The sequence below is a fragment of the Podarcis cretensis genome (assembly GCF_951804945.1).
Source record: "Podarcis cretensis genome assembly, chromosome: 5".
In the NCBI taxonomy this organism is placed as follows: domain Eukaryota; kingdom Metazoa; phylum Chordata; class Lepidosauria; order Squamata; family Lacertidae; genus Podarcis; species Podarcis cretensis.
The window spans coordinates 69,081,251-69,098,664 of record NC_137174.1 but is presented as its reverse complement, the minus strand read 5'-3'; the positions used below and the strand labels follow the sequence as shown (position 1 = coordinate 69,098,664).

At 41.0% G+C, this 17,414-nt stretch overlaps 1 protein-coding gene across 2 annotated transcripts in view; it reads right to left on the bottom strand.

The window, feature by feature from the left end:
• CLSTN2 (calsyntenin 2) overlaps window positions 1-17,414 on the bottom strand; it is a 368,030-nt gene that overhangs the window by 37,960 nt on the left and 312,656 nt on the right. For both annotated transcript variants that reach the window (XR_013838896.1, XM_079975860.1), the window contains exon 9: window positions 14,948-15,110. Coding sequence is in view for 1 of the 2 variants with exons in the window: in XM_079975860.1 (XP_079831986.1) it covers window positions 14,948-15,110 (163 nt within the window). In the remaining variant the exon portion in view is untranslated. The remainder of the gene's footprint in view (window positions 1-14,947; window positions 15,111-17,414) is intronic.

The following is a 17,414-nucleotide window of genomic DNA, read 5'->3' as shown; positions in this document are numbered from 1 at the left end:
ATTGCTTTTAAGGAAGAAGCCACATTTCCAGGAGGGAGAGTCAGAATGACTATAACTGACAACAAACCACCCACCCACACCCAGAGAGAGAGAGAGAGAGAGAGAGAGAGAGAGAGAGAGAGAGAGAGACTTGTGTATACTAATAGCAAAAGAGACACGGCCAACGGATATTTAATATTTCCCATTTTACAAGATGCATTAACTGTATTTTAAAATTGTTAGAGAAATGCAAGCCCCTAAAGTGTCACTTGCAAAAGCTAACCAACACCCTCCTTGGGACACAAATAGAGAGAAGTACACAGCACTGACAAATGCATCAGAAGCGTTATGGTTTAAAAATAAGCATCCAGCTGAACAGTCCTTCTCAAGGGGTTATAGTACAGACACTGGTCACGTCTGCCATTGGCAGCACCTTCTAGGTCCACCTGAGCAGCTTCAGCCAGACAACTAGTATAAATAAAAGAGACAGTCCAATTGAAACTTATTTATAGATCCAGCAGAGAAGACAAACCCACCTGCATCATAAAAATTAATGATGAACCATAGTGTTGATGCACCACCTGAGCCCAACCAAATGTAGCCAAACTTCACAACCATTTAGTTACTTGCAAGGACAGCTACAACAACAATAAAAAGGGAGTGACAGTGTTGTCAACATTGAAATGACACACAGATGGGCTTATTTATTTTAACTTCCTAGGAAAAAAATTAACAATTTGAACAACTGAGAGGACAGTCTACTTCTGCCAAAAGGCTTCATTCATACTTTATGACTTTGTCCTTTTATTACCAATGATGGAAAACCCATAAACACTTAGGTTCATGGTACCATATCAGCTTTGGAAAGGAAAGAAAAACATTGTTAAATAAAACTTTAGTTATTTTTCCTAACGGAATTTTAATCTGTTTCAGGTATCAAAAAATGTCACCAGTTTCGATTTCCAAAGGGTCTCTTAAACAATAAAATCACACCCTATGCCAAGGAATTAGTACTGCACATGAATTCTGCTTGGCGAACAACAGAGCATAAACTGCACACCCATACCTCAATTAGGAGAACCTAATTGAACAAGAAAGACTAATCTGTATTGAAATAAGCAAAGAAAGGACAGTATATCTTGCATTCTGACACAAAATACCCATCTCACATGAGATGCATATTCTCAGGTTCTATTTGCAACTTCATGAAAAATAATTTGTTGGATGGCCTGCACCTGTACCATCCTTTTCACACATTAAGATTTCAAATGGAGGCCCTCCTTCTGTGCCCATCCCTTACCTCAGTGTAATGAGTGGCCAGCAAAGGGGGGGGAGAGAGACTTTTACATGATGAATTATATGAATTGACGTATTATGTTTTGAAATGAAGTGGCATCTAGACTATTATGCAATGATGTGTTGATTTATATGTTTTGATGTTGTGTTGGAAGCCACTTGGGGTACATTTATGTGGCAATGTGTGATACAACTGAAATCTACTACATCTATATTTTGGGAAGCTGTTTGTCCATATATCTGTTTTCTATGTATTTGGACGCTTCTTAAGATAACATAACCACATTTTGCATAATTGTTCCTGAGATCGAAGAGCAGGTTGCCATCTGTGTTTGGATCCAGTTGGACACCATTTTTAATCAAGATGGTAGACTGAACCTTTGAAACTGCACTTTTTTGGGGGGATTCCTATAAATCCCGAGCAATTCTGAATATGAAGTTGCCAATTGTCAAATAAATAAATAATGACTTTCAGGACAACATAACACATACATCTATTAAGTATGTGATTAGAGCATGGAATTATAAATTCAAATAGGATATGCTTTCTGAAGCCTGGTGTGGCCTTCTTGAATAGATGGGTGATGACACTGACTTGCAGTGTCAGTTTCTGTCTCCTGCAAGAATATACCCAAATCCCATGTGTTCTTTGTGTATGAGCAAAATATATTAGTCTTCTGAAGCCTACCCACTAAGCTGGTAATATCTGAGGCCCATATACACATTTTTTCCACATTGTGTACAGTGTTTATCACATCGTGTACTTTTTTGCAGTGTATATGAAGTGGAAAAACAAAGAAGCACACACTATGATTATAGTAGATAGAGTTATGGTCTGAAATATATATGAACTAAAATTGTTCTGTATCATGTAGTCACGTGAGAATTTTAGGACAGAAATGAGCAACAGAAAATATAGTTAGCAGTCCTTAGAAGCATCAACACTTACTACAAAACACTATTGGTCCTATTACGCTAAATAAAGTTGTGTTTTAATTAATTTGATTATATGACCAACCATGCCTTTTAGGAAGAAAAAGCAAAGGAGGATGATTCACTAATCTGTTTTGTTGTTGTTTTAAACATGGGATTATGGTTTGTCAGGACACAAAGAGGAAGGGAAAGAAAACAGCAAAATTACTTCCATTGTTTATATGGTAAAGGTAAAGGTAAAGGTACCCCTGCCCGTACGGGCCAGTCTTGACAGACTCTGGGGTTGTGCGCCCATCTCACTTAAGACGCCAGGGGCCAGCGCTGTCCGGAGACACTTCCGGGTCACGTGGCCAGCGTGACATCACTGCTCTGGCGAGCCAGAGCCGCACACGGAAACGCCGTTTACCTTCCCGCTGGTAAGCGGTCCCTATTTATCTACTTGCACCCGGAGGTGCTTTCGAACTGCTAGGTTGGCAGGCGCTGGGACCGAGCAGCGGGAGCGCACCCCGCCGCAGGGATTCGAACCGCCGACCTTTCGATCGGCAAGCCCTGGGCGCTGAGGCTTTAACCCACAGCGCCACCTGCGTCCCTCAGGACGTTTATATGGTAATGTGACTTAATTTGTTAGGAGGCATTGTCTGAAAGAACTACTCAGTGTTGACTCCATTGTGGAAATGACACAAGTTAATTACTTCATCCCTCACCACAACTCTTAAGATACCAAAATGGCTTTGCAGTATTGGAAGTAATGACTTTTCAGCTATGGAAAATGGAAGTGCAACCTTTTGACAGTAATTAACTCATGTCACGGCTATAGTGACAGGAGGTAAAGAGTTATACATATAGAAAGGATTGGTTCCTGAGGGGAACACTATGAAATTGAGACTTTATCTTTTTTTCAAAGATACTCTGATGAAATCTGTGGGGAAAGAGTTCATATAACCTGCTTACTTCTCTGCCTGTCTTTGCCACAAAATGATTGTTGGTAACTAAAGAGCCAAAGGGAGCATCTAAACCTTGGCATTATTGAAGTCATCATTTAGTAAGAGAGGTTCTTTGCCACATTGGCAGATGAACTGTTATCAGAACACAATGGCCTCTTATAAAACTAAAAGACTGCTGCCAAGGAGTGCTATTATTAAATATAACAATGTGATAATCAAACTTAATCTGATTTTACTGTCTGAAAGCTCAGAAAAGAACTGCAAACATTAAAGAGGAACATACTATATTCTATTGGTTATCACTACCAATACTGAGACACCAGGTACTAATGCAAATGCTCTATGAGACCTTTTGAGATGCTACACATGATCCGACAAAGTTTTATCACTGTCAATTTGTGTATTCAAGAAGTCTGCCTTTCATAAACTGAAAACAAGGCATATACAGCAATTCCTTATTTTTTCTACTCACCTGGTCAAGACAAGCATTACCATACATTACTACCACAGAAGGTCTATAAGCTGCTCTATTTCAGGAGCACATTGTAAATAAGACTCAAATAAAATCTGTATGGAGGTTACAACCTCATGAGTAGGGAGGTCAGGCACTGATAGTAGTACTGTGTTCTAAAAAAGCAGCTTGATGAAAGCAGCTATACATTAGCGGATCCTGACGAAGCTTCTACTAATTAAAAATAAATACTTGTGGGCAATGTATTTTTGAAAGCCACAGTGAACAGGATGCAACACAACTCTCTTACTACAATATTTTCTGTCACTGTGCATCAGCAAAAAAAAAACCCCCACCTCCTGCCCCATGTACAGTTTGGTATCAAATCCTTGTCAGGCTAATTCTGCCATTTCTTGGAATAGCCACAGCAAACAGAGTGGCACTCACCATGTTTGGCTGGTGCCTGGGACCAACATAGAAAAGTATATTATAAGCAGCTGCTTATAACTAAAATATTTATAGCTCAGCCATCCATCATTACAACAATCTTAGGGTGAAGTAAAATAAAACTCAATTTAAAACAACAAATGTATCAATAACCTACATAACGTTAAAAAAAAATCATGCAAATAATGACCCAAATGGTTAAGGGCTTTAAAGGTTAACATGATCACTCTAAACTGAGTCCAGATATGCAACGGTAATCAATTCATCTGGTGCAAAATTGATGTCACCTGCTCTAGCCTTCTGGACAGTGCGAGCATCCAGGCAGTCACATTTGGCACTGATTGAGACTTCCAGTCTTCTAAGGTAGCCTCACAAAGTATGGATTTAACTAGTGCATCAAATCTAGAGTTTGATATAAGTGTGGGTCACTCTGTGTGGCTTATCTTACATTTTTAACAAGGGGGGGTGGGGGTGGGGAGAGAACAACTTTAGGAAGACTGCATTTTGTGTACACAGTTGATTCCAAATGGAGTATCGGCAGTCCTGTATTTCAATTGGGAAGCACATGACACATTAAGTTCCATAAGGATTGGTTCTTATAACAGCTGCCAGCATTTCAGTATATCTTATAATATAAAGAATGTTATCAAATTAAAAAGTTATACCAAAAGACTGTTAAGAAGCAATACCTTATGAACAAATAGGTTCCCTCAATCTTGCTTATGATTTTTTGCGGCAGCTAAAAAAGCCAATGCAATTCTGGGCTGCATCAATAGGAGTATAGCATCTAGATCAAGGGAAGTAATAGTGCCACTGTATTCTGCTCTGGTCAGACCTCACCTGGAGTACTGTGTCCAGTTCTGGGCACCACAGTTCAAGAAGGACACGGACAAACTGGAACGTGTCCAGAGGAGGGCAACCAAAATGGTCAAAGGCCTGGAAACGATGCCTTATGAGGAACGGCTAAGGGAGCTGGGCATGTTTAGCCTGGAGAAGAGGAGGTTAAGGGGTGATATGATAGCCATGTTCAAATATATAAAAGGATGTCACATAGAGGAGGGAGAAAGGTTGTTTTCTGCTGCTCCAGAGAAGTGGACACGGGGCAATGGCTCCAAACTACAAGAAAGAAGATTCCACCTAAACATTAGGAAGAACTTCCTGACAGTAAGAGCTGTTCGACAGTGGAATTTGCTGCCAAGGAGTGTGGTGGAGTCTCCTTCTTTGGAGGTCTTTAAGCAGAGGCTTGACAACCATATGTCAGGAGTGCTCTGATGGTGTTTCCTGCTTGGCAGGGGGTTGGACTCGATGGCCCTTGTGGTCTCTTCCAACTCTATGATTCTATGATTCTATGATATTTTCATGAAAGGTGTTAGACACCTTTCATTTCATGATGGTAGACACAGACAGACTTATAAGTAGCATTATTTTAGTTAGTTCACCTATGGTAAACCGAATTAAACTGTATCAGTCGTAAGAGTGCCTTGCTTCTCCTGTGATCTAAGGCATGTTAAGAAGGCAGCCAGCATGAAACACATCCTGTTTTCCAGACAAGAAATGAAATGTCTTTATCTTGGAAAAAGACTTTTCTTCACAGTTAGCAGTAATACATTAAACATTACCTTTGACCTTTGTTTTTATTTTTAAATAGAATTCATCCCGATTTTTTCTTCTTTCTTTCCTAGATTTTCTCCTACTGCTAGTATTACTATTTTGGGCATGAATGGATTTTGATCCCGATTCTCACAAAACTGCAACCTAATAAATCCTAGAAAATCTGGAAGGTTTTTAACCTGTTGGACTTGAGGAGATTTCACCCCTCCCATATCCAAGAGTCTGCTGATGTTCTCTGCTGATTCTCCAGAGAGGAGGGGGCAGTTTCTGCTCTCTACTTATTCCACTCCAGCCTCACATCAAAGTGTCAGAGAGAAAAAGACTGAGTGTTAGAGAGAGATCGTGTGTATAGCTAAGGTTGCTGCTAAGAGCAGCTGCAGACACTCAGTGCAGTTCAGACCTCATTTAGCTCTGTATATAGTTGTGTATTATAGCTGTAGATAGAATAAAGAAGATATTCTACAGAGCTGCTCTCTGAGTCATTTATGCTCTGCTATACTCTGCTGTGCGACGACTGTCTTCTTGTGGAAGTGAATCCGGTGCTCACAACTCTAAGCTGTGAGTCCACAGCACTTTAACCTGTTCCTGTGCAGAAGGTGGTCTCTGGAAGTGCTACCCAGCTCACCTAGCCCAGTCGGGGCTGAAGTGGATGAGTCCAGTTGGTGGCACTGGCTCAAGGGCGATGCTGACAGGACTGTCTGTCCTTCTCCTGCTGGTTATCCTAATTGCAAGGGGTCCAGCCTGCTTTATTTATTTATTTATTTATAGAAACCATGAAAATCAATGAATGCACAAAAGGTCATACAAGAGAGAAAGAGCAAATAAGTATGGGTGAAAAAGGATGACCTGCTTTTAAAGCAAAGGATTAAGCTTTGAACTTGAACGCTGTTCTGGAAATATAACAGAATGGAAAATAATAACTCTAAAACAGTACTATAGTGATCACAGATTAATGTCCTTTGAAATGTTGGCATTTAGTTTGGAGGTCAAGTTTGGAAATGCAATAATATGACATCTATATGCTGCTTTGATCCAGATTTACTACATAAGCAGCTGACTTTATTAGACTTTCCTTACATTTTACCAATAATACTTTTTGTACAACCAAAATATCCTGTCATGAAACTTTGCTCTTCTTTGTGGTTCAAAGAGATGCCATGTGTGGTCTTAGTCATGTAGGATCTCAAGGCATGAGTGGTGAGGATTCATTCGAAGATCTATCCCAAAACTTGTTGTCTTTCTGTTTACTAGGGAATAGAATTATGCCAACAGTGCTGTTTTGTTTTGTTTTGTTTTGTTTTGTTTTTGGTTAAATCAATGAAACAAGACTGTATATCTGTTAGCCATGAGCAATAGTTGCAAAAAAAGGAAAGTCAGGTTTTTTTCCTGCAGCAGAGCACAGACAATACAGTCTCTCCCCTTGCATTTAGTGGATTTCATTTATATAACAAAGATATAGTGCAATACAGTGTCCCATAATGAAGAAAACTGATACAAGTAATAACAATACAATCCTACCCCATCTGTGTTGGTGCCTGGGGTTGAGTTAGTTAGAATGGCATGCAGACTTCTTCCTACCAGCTTTTGCCGAGGACTGACAAAAACTTGTATGGGCATTTGTATTTGCACTTTTCTGATAAGTAAAAGAATTCATATTTGAAGTAAATAAATAAATGTCCTACAACAGAATTTACCAAACAAACTCAATTAGGTCTTCTGTTTATGGAATGGGCCTTTTCGACTAAAGCCTAAGGTTCGAGATTGGCTGCATTACCATCAGATAAATGAGACATTTAAACAGGACAGGAAAATAGGATTTCAGAAAGAGAAGTCAAAATTAGAAACAGAACTGTTGGAATCCAATACTAAGAACCTATCAAAAATGTATAACTTGCTGCTAAAATGGAATACACAGGATGAAACGGTGAAATCAGCTATGATTAAATGGGCACAAGATATCGGTCATGATATTATGTTTGCTGACTGGGAACAGTTATGGACCACCGGTATTAAATTTACTGCATGTAATGCATTAAGAGAAAATATTATGAAAATGATCTACCGATGGTACATGACCCCAGTCAAGCTTGCAAAAATTTATCATTTGCCTAATAATAAGTGTTGGAAATGTAATGAGACTGAAGGCACTTTCTACCACCTTTGGTGGACCTGCCCAAAGGTCAAAGCTTTCTGGGAAATGATCTATAATGAAATTAAGAAGGTCCTTAAGTGGACTTTTCCTAAGAAACCAGAGGCTTTCCTCTTGGGCATGGTGGGCCAAGTGGTGTCAAGGAAGGATAGGACTTTCTTTATGTATGCCACTACAGCAGCAAGAATTCTACTGGCAAAGTATTGGAAGACGCAAGAACTACCTACTCTGGAAGAATGGCAAACAAAGGTGATTGACTTTATGGGACTCGCCGAGATGACGGGCAGAATCCGGGACCAGGGGAAAGAGACAGTGGAAGAGGACTGGAAGAACTTCAAAATATATCTTAAAAATAATTGCAAAATTGAGGAATGTTAGGATGTCAGGGGGTAAGAAGTAAAGAATTGCAGCAGTAAATCAAAAAACTTAAGAAATTTTTATGAAAGGGAACTAAGATAATGGACTTAAGGGTTGCTAAAGAATTATTAAACAAGGATGCAGGGATGGGGAGGTATGGGGAAGTCAAAGAAAGAAGGGTAAGAACCGAGGAGTATGATGTGATACTGTTTTACATTGTTCTTTATTATATGTGTGGAAATTAATAAAAATTATTATAAAAAAAAAAAAAAAATGGAATGGGCCTTTTCGGCCCCAACTCCCCCTGTGCACCCCTCTATACACACCAAATTGGTTCAGGGGGGTCAGGAGCACCCCCAGAACAGAGCAGAGGGGATGGTGATGTTCCATTTGGGAAACTGAAATGCTTATGTAAATGGAATGTTTGTAATAGTGTGACATTGAATTCCACTCTTTGGATTTATAAATGGATATTACTTTTTACTAATTAGATATCTTGTCTAAGATAAGTGCTTCCCATTCTGTGTAAAAACAACCAAAATGTGGAGATGGATTCTTATCTTTCCATTTAAGCACAATTTGAATTCTACTTGCTACCAAGAAGACAAAGATATGAACATAGCTAATTGTGGAGATTCCCTCTCCATCCAGAATTCCCAGCAAAAGTGCCCTAGTCTCAAATGGTGAGGGAGATCCTGTAACATTTGGGATATGTCTTATAATTCCATTCCAGAATCTCATCACCAGTAGTGAAGAGAAAGAGAGAAAGAGAGAAAGAGAGAAAGAGAGAAAGAGAGAGAGAGAGAGAGAGAGAGAGAGAGAGAGAGAGAGAGATCTTGCCTTGTGGCACTTAAGCAATAATTAGAATGCTGATTGCTCATGAGAAATAGGTGTGGGATTTGGTGCCAATGAGATATTACATTAAAAAACATTTCTCTAATGCCTTTTAAATTGGAAACTGCAGGTTCAGTACAGAGGAACAGAGAGCCAAATCTTAATCCCCATTTTGTGATCCAAGATCCTTCATAATTAAGGTTCTTTGGGAGATGAACCATTAAGGTTTATTAAAATCACAGATCCATAAAACTACTATATACAGTATAAGCAATTTCAGCCACAGTTATAACAGAGATAGCCATATAATCATGAATTACTACTCCACCTGTAAAATCCTAACTTCTTATAAGGACATGAAGTTATATGCCTAGGATTAGAGTTAGGTGAATCTATCAAGTTTGGTCGCTCTCAATTTTTCCTTTTTTGAATCTTAAGTTCAATTCTCCATAATTCCACATCAGCTAGTGAGTTGTTATTTTTTAAAAAAAGTTTTAATGAAAATTCACTAGCATTTTAGTACAAATTTCTCCTAAAATGCAAATTTTTGCAAAGGAATTTTGTCTAATATAATGCATTGCTTTCAGTAAGCTATGCTTTTTTATCCATACTTTATCCTAATAAATGTATTTTTGTATACCCATTACTTGGCTGGAGAACTACATTGCAAAATCATCTTCAATGATGTCTGTGTTTCAGTTTATGTATTATTTCAAGAAGCGTGAATTAGCTAGATAGACCTTTAAATGAAAACTGAATTAAGTTTGCCATCATCCCTGCCTAGGAGTTGCAGTTCTGAATGGGAATGTTCTATCTTTTATTCTAACCATTTATTTTGCTTGGCAGAGTTTACGTAATGCATAACAGGCCTTAAATGGGCTGTGTTATGATATGAGTGTAAATCCATTACCCTGGGTCTCACCTTGCTAGGTAAGCATTTTATAGCCACAGAAGGGACTCTATAAAACCCCTTCTGTACAGAATCATCTAGTGCTTTCTGCCAGTGCTGTAGTTTTTTGGTGGAATGCAGATGGGGATGGTCTGAAAATAATATAATAGCTGTAGAAATATCACCATCGTCACAGCTCCTCCAATGTCATCAATGATGCATTCCGTGTACCTTGCACCTGCAAGTTTTTTTCTTAAAATCCTGACTGTCCTTTAAACTTATTACTCAGTTGGTTAGAGCGGGTGCTGATAACACCAAAATTGCAGATTTGAGCCCTGTATGGGACAGCTGCATGTTCCTGCATTGCAGAGGGTTAGACTAAATGATCCCTCAGGGTCCCTTCTATCTCTACAATTCTATGATTTAGAATCCTGGATAGTTGGTTATTGGAATTGTTGGAATTCAGGGTCGGTCAGAGGTATGTGCCTATCTCTCCAGGCACCGGCTGAATTCTTTTGACCTCCCTCCGGCGACTCCCGGCAGGAAATACACACGAGGTCCGTTCCGGCGATTTTCCTCAGGCTGTGAGAAAAACACACCAACTGCTTCTCTTCCTCCCTGCTCTCCAGCATATCCCCAGGGAGGGGAATCAGACTCAGACAGAAATGAATCTACATGGTTTTATTCCTGTCTTTCACTTCAGTACAGAGAAAACATGTCTGCTCTCTTCAACAAAACAGAGAGAAACTCCAAACTCCACCCATGTACATCCTGTACAGGTCATATGACACACACACTGAGCTAACATCCGGTGCTCAGTACAGAATGGACTGCCCCTTTGTTTCCATGGCAACAGTCACATACTTCCTGTCTGGCTTTGCAGCCACAAGCAGCTGACTGAGCTGCTAGGGCCTTTGCTTGCTGCTGCATTGCTGCTTTAGAATAACAGGAATATGCAACCCATAGGTATTTCCAGTGCTTTTTGTTCTGGGGGGACGCAGGGATATGCATACCCCTAAACATTTTGTGAATCTAAGTTTGGCCTCATTGAGGGGCAGTATTTCAATATGAGTAGGAAAATGAGAGTACCCCTAAACATTTTTTAAAGAAAAAAAGCACTGGGTATTTCTAAGCACCCTTGATCCATTTGTAGCTAATCTTGTGTAATTCAGCTTTCCTTCCTAGCAACTTCTAGTTGTGGAGGGAATTCTGAGATTTGTGGTACAGTGGTACCTCTGGAGGGGAACAGGATCCGTTCCAGAGCCCTGTTCGCATCCAGAAGTGAACGCAACCTGCGTCCACGCAAGTTGCGATTTGGCGCTTCCGCACATGCTTGTGAAGTTATTTTGAGCGTCTGCGCATGCGCGAGCGGCAAAACCCGGAAGTAACGCGCTCTGTCACTTCTGGGTCACCGCAGAGCGCAACCCGAAAATATTCATTCTGAAGCTACTTCAACCTGAGGTATGACTGTATTCTAATTCTAGCTTTGTTTGCATCCTCCTTCCTGCTAAGTGCTACAAGAACAACACTGAGATGGAGAAGGAGGAAGCTGCCACACAGAGTCATCTCCTGAACTGGAGGCCAGAAGACAAGAAGGTGGGGCCTGCCTAAGGGAGCTAATGGATCGGCCTCCACTGAAGGCTGCAGATTCCTTTTCCTCCTCTGCCTTCTCTTGTTTTTTCTCCCTCTCTGCAGTCTGCTCAGACTCTCCTCCATCTTCAAAGAACTCACCTCAGAATTAATTCACCAACTTTTTAAACCAACCTCTTGATAAAGCAGTTTCTAAGAACCAAAAGGAGCCAGGCTTCAGTCCATCCCACAAGGCTGCAAAAGATTAAATTTACTACCACTTTAGGGGGGTGGGGTGGGGGGGGATTTTATGCATTGCCAAAGAAAAGAGGATTGGCATCGCCAAAAGAGGAAACAAACTTGCATAAATATTGCACATGGTAATTTATATGAATAAGTTTATATTAATATATTTTATGCAAATTTAGAAACAATCACTGTCATACAAAAAACAAACAAACAAACAAACAAACCACATCTGACCAGCAGCAGCTTGTGTGGTGGGCACAATGGGGCTTCATTGCTTTCCTGGTTTCCGTGCATTGTTGCCCGTTACTGTGAACGGGGTGGGCTTGGCACATTAGGATTCAGAAGCAAAGAACTGGCTTCATCACAGTGCCTGCACCATGCTCCCTGCGGCATTGGTCCTCTCCTCTAGCGGTCTGGGAAGGTGGAAGGGCAAGGCAGCCCCACACATACTGCATCACCAGCCACTACTATCTCTGACCATAGTTGGAAAGACATCAGTGACTAGTGTGCTAGCTTTGCCAGCTGGCTAGGCGCTGCTAACTGTTGATGTGCAACCTCAAGTCTCTGACTCTCCCTGCTTACTGTTCTTCATCTTTAAACCTGGTTTTTCTTTAAATAAGACCTTTAAATGAGACCTTAAATGGGACGCGGGTGGCGCTGTGGTCTAAACCACAGACCCTAGGGCTTGCCGATCAGAAGGTCGACGGTTCGAATCCCTGCGATGGGGTGAGCTCCCATTGCTCGGTCCCTGCTCCTGCCCACCTAGCAGTTCGAAAGCATGTCAAAGTGCAAGTAGATAAATAGGTACCACCCCAGTGGAAAGGTAAACAGCATTTCCGTGCGCTGCTCTGGTTTGCCAGAAGCGGCTTAGTCATGCTGGCCACATGACCTGGAAGCTGTACACCACCCATCGCTTCTCGGCCTTTTGGCTAAGATCAAGTGAAGCTGTACACCGGCTCCCTCGGCCAGTAAAGCAAGATGAGTGCCGCAACCCCAGAGTCGGACACTGATCAGGGATACTGACCAGAAACATTTAAGATTTTGTGAAGTTAGCAGAACATAAGGAGTTTCTACAACAGACACATAACTAGTTCCTATAGGGCTGCTGGTGGTGCTTCCAGTTTGGTCAAAGAACTATGCCATCAGCAAATAAGCTAATTTTATGACAGTTATCCTCAATTTGGATTCCCTTGGCCTTTGCATTGCCTTGGAATGTCATACTCACAGCTAAAAGCTCAATTGACAGCACAAAGGGAAAGTGGGCATCCCTACCTGCTCCAACAATTGATCTGAAATTTTCCACACTGGAAGTTATTAACCTTTGCTAAGAACATCGAGCTCTGACTTCCCAAAGGCAGTCCATTCCCAAATTCTTCTTTTGCAGTAAGTTAAAAAGACAGCCTTGAGGCAACCTGCTTCCAGGCAGTCAAAAGCTTTCCCCACATCAAAACAACAAACAGTATGTCTCTTTTCTTCCTCAAGTTATGTCCAATATTTTTGTCACACTGTTTGCAAAATCCCCCCTACTATAAATCCATTTTGGGCCAGATTACTGCATGAACACAGCACATTGCTCAGTCTTTTTGCAAAGAGGGAAATTAAAGTACTTGCACCGCGATTAAGCAGCAAATTATGGAAATAATGCCAGAGGAAGGAAAAGGAGAAGTCTGTTTTCTTGGCAGCTTTGATGGAGAGCCAGTTCATACGGTTGCAGTGGCATCAGGTTAGTGTGAAGGAAAATACAATGATTCCAGGTGGTGGTACTCAAAGGGATAGTTGTAACCAAAACTGTGAAAGCAGACTACAGGTGAGAGCCTAGTAAGTCTTATAAGGAACCTAGGGAGTCAGGCAAGGTAGGGAGCAGATGTTGTTCTGACCAAAGAGCAGGTGGGTGTTTTGAAGGTTTATAATCAATATGCCACGTTACTGGTTCCCCAGGTCACCTGACATACCACTGAGTCAGCTGGGCTCTGGATACCCTAGACCTCTAGTTGCTCCTTCAGACCAGCTGCTTTAGTGGCACCCAAAAGGGCAGAAAACTAGATGACACTACCCAGTGGCGTAGCGTGGGTTGTCAGCACCCGGGGCAAGGCAAGTAATTTGCGCCCCCTAACCCTGGATTTGCGCCCCCTAACCCTATCCCTAACCCTAACCCCCAGATGTTGCGCCCAGTGCGGCCGGGCCCCCCTGCACCCCCCCCCGCTACACCACTGTTACGGAGGCCCGTTTGTAACATGAAAAGAGCGCAACCCACAGCAGCGCATCTGTGCACGAGCGGGTTGCGATTTGCCGCTTCTGCGCATGCGTGTGATGTCCTTTTGCGCTTCTGCTCATGTGTGAGCGGTGAAACCCGGAAGTAACCCTTTCCGGTACTTCCGGGTCACCGCAGGACATAACATGAAAGATCGTTACATGAAGCGGACGTAACATGAGGTATGACTGTATTCCTGCGCAGCCCTCTCATTAGATCTCTAGGGTGGAATCTACATACATTTTTTTAAAAAACACGCTGTGAAAATGCTTTGAAGTTTTGAAAAATACATTGAATTTGGCATCGCTCACCTTCACCATCTAGTGCCATATTTGTATATTGCACTTTGCAACACATTTAAAACATTTTATTTGCAGCTGTATAGGTGAGTCCTAACTCTATATCCTTATCTCCAGAAACTGTTTCTTTTTTTAAAAAAAACCACAAATGAAATCATTGGCATTTCTGAGACCACATAAAGACTATACTCAGTGTTGTTGTTCTGAAGCATAGTCCACACACATACACACATGATAGGACCTTGCTTTTGGTTAATATTACTGAGGTTTTATTGTACAGTAAAGGTAAAGGTAAAGGTACCCCTGCCCGTACGGGCCAGTCTTGACAGACTCTGGGGTTGTGCGCCCATCTCACTTAAGAGGCCAGGGGCCAGCGCTGTCCAGAGACACTTCCGGGTCACGTGGCCAGCGTGACATCGCTGCTCTGGTGAGCCAGAGCCGCACACGGAAACGCCGTTTACCTTCCCGCTGGTAAGCGGTCCCTATTTATCTACTTGCACCCGGAGGTGCTTTCGAACTGCTAGGTTGGCAGGCGCTGGCACCGACCGCCGCAGGGATTCGAACCACCGACCTTTCGATTGGCAAGTCCTAGGCGCTGAGGCTTTAACCCACAGCGCCACCTGCGTCCCACTTTATTGTACAGTAGATGTCCTCAAATCTTAATTTACACATTTCAGTCTTCTACTTACCTTGCCAACAAGCGCCAACAGTAAGTTGCATTGCTATGTGTGATGGATGAATAGGCCAGTCATTCGTTACAAGGTAAGGTTCGTACGTTGTACCATCCATATACAAAGTAACTACTGGGAATTCAACATTTACGACATAGTAGTGCCATTCTTTATCACAAATCTAAAGGGAAGGAAAGGAGAGAAAATATACTTAGCACCTGTTTTTAATGCGCAGAGTCTTGCAACGCCATCAAAAGGATGATAACATTTTTGACCTTTGAAGCAAAGTATCAGTGATCTTGTGGCAGTTCATACACATGCATTTTAATATAGAACTGTGATTTACTTCAAAGTTATTTCCCACATCAAACTTGTCCAAGCAAATGAAAAAATATTCTGTCATTAAAAATAAAATAAAATAAAATGCAAAAGCATTTCAAAAGTCAATACCACCGCCACACGCTTAAAATTTTACTCTTATAGTAATTATACCCTCTAAATAATCAAATGCCAATTTCGTTACCTTTTAAAAATAGAATGCAGCAATTGGGCTTAATAAACAGCTAGGAGAACAGCTGCAAAAACTTTTAGGCATTCTTCCACTGTGTAGAACAGGCATGCATAGGAAAGGATACAGGCTCTGCCCATACCCACCTCTTCATTCAAACACTAGAACAGATAGCCCAGACATACTGCCTTTCTTATTGTTGACTCCAGCTGCAGAAGCTGAGGCTGAAAAGGCCAGAGACTATCTTGGCTGTGAGTTTCGGAAGACCTGCTCCTCTGCCTTGAAGGCCTTTTGCACCTGACCAGGGAGGGTGGAGCCCTGACTGACTCCAGCTGCAAAAGCTGAGGCTGAGTTGGGGTGCTGCTGCTGTTGGTTTTTTGTATCTTTGTGCGAGGTTTTGGTGTAATTTATCTTGAAAATGTTCAGTTTGTATTTTTTTTATGCTTAATTTATTGTTTATGACTACATTTGTTATGTTGTAGTTATGTATTTTTACATGTTGTAAGCCATCTTGAGCAAGGTTTGAACTGTGGAAAGGTGGCATACAAAGAAAATTATTTGCACACACACTTAGGCCTCACCTATATGTTTAATACAGCATCATACCACTTTATAAACAGTCATGACTTCTCCCAAAGAATTATTGGAGCTGCAGTTTTATACAGGTGGTGAGAGTTGTGCCAAGGCCCCTATCCCCCTCCCAGTTCCCAGAGTTGTTTAATAATCAACCTCCTAACAACTTATATCACCTTTAACAAACTACAGTTCCCATAATTTTTTTGGGGGGGGGGAAGTCAAGATTGTTTATAGTGGTATGATACTGCTTTAAATGCATGGCGCAGACCTTATACATAATGCATAGAAAACTTAACACAACAGATCCACTGATGTCATTTTTGACCCTTGTAAATTTGTAGTTGGAATGCTTTGTTGTTTTTCCTATTCATGCATAGCTCTCCTTCACTTCCCTACCCTACCCTATTCCTAGATTTTTGTTTAAAACAAAGAAGAAGGAAGAACAAGTAGAAGGAGGAGCTTTAAAAGGGGGAGAATATTATAATGGAACTACTGAAAATCACAGCCTAATTATTTTGAATACATTTATAAAATCCTTAAAAGCCCAGAAGAAGACCATCAGTACAATTATTATTATTCCCGGGGATTTTTTCCAGCCAGAATTTGCTGGAACTCAATTCCAGCACCTCTCAGGTGGGGCACCATTGCCATTCCAAGAGAACAAGGGAGTGAGGACATGACAGGGAGTTCTAGCATGTCACTGATTGTTCCTTATCTTCTTGTTCTGCGTTACTGTGTTTTGGGTTTGGAATTAAAGAGAAGCTGTGAAGAATAAGAGAGTTTACATAAGATATTCGTTAATTTTAAATACCTGTTTCTTCTTACATAAATCCTTTGGGTATCTCGTTCTACCTTCTAAAATTTACCACTATAAGTTGCAGTGCCGGTTGGGGGCTGCACTACAGGCATTTGCTAAAATTAGCCCATAATAATCTATGGAACTAATGTGAAGAAGCTACTAGACTGTAGAGCATACCATCTGAAAATATATCCTTTGAGACTATAGTTTTGCTAAAAGAACTCTGGCAATCTAATGAGTTAATGCTGTTCTGCCCTTGCTTTTTCCGTTATTTATCAGATTCTCTCTTTGATTATCTAGCTCCAGTCTCTTTCTACTATCTTCTTTAACTGTTGAAATGAAAAACACCTCCTATTCAGCTCCTGCTGAGCATAACAGCATCCCTTCTCTCTCTGCTTTGTTGACTTCCCATCTGTTTTTCAGATCTTATCCGGCAACATATCTTTTCACAATTGCCTTTACCTTTACTTCTCTCTTCCACTGTTAATGTTTTTTCTCCCCACTATGCACCTGCAGTATTTAATTCTTTGAAGTACTGCAGTGTATAATTAAGGTTAAAAATACAGAGAAAATAAATTGCAGTATTTTTACTTTTTTTGATA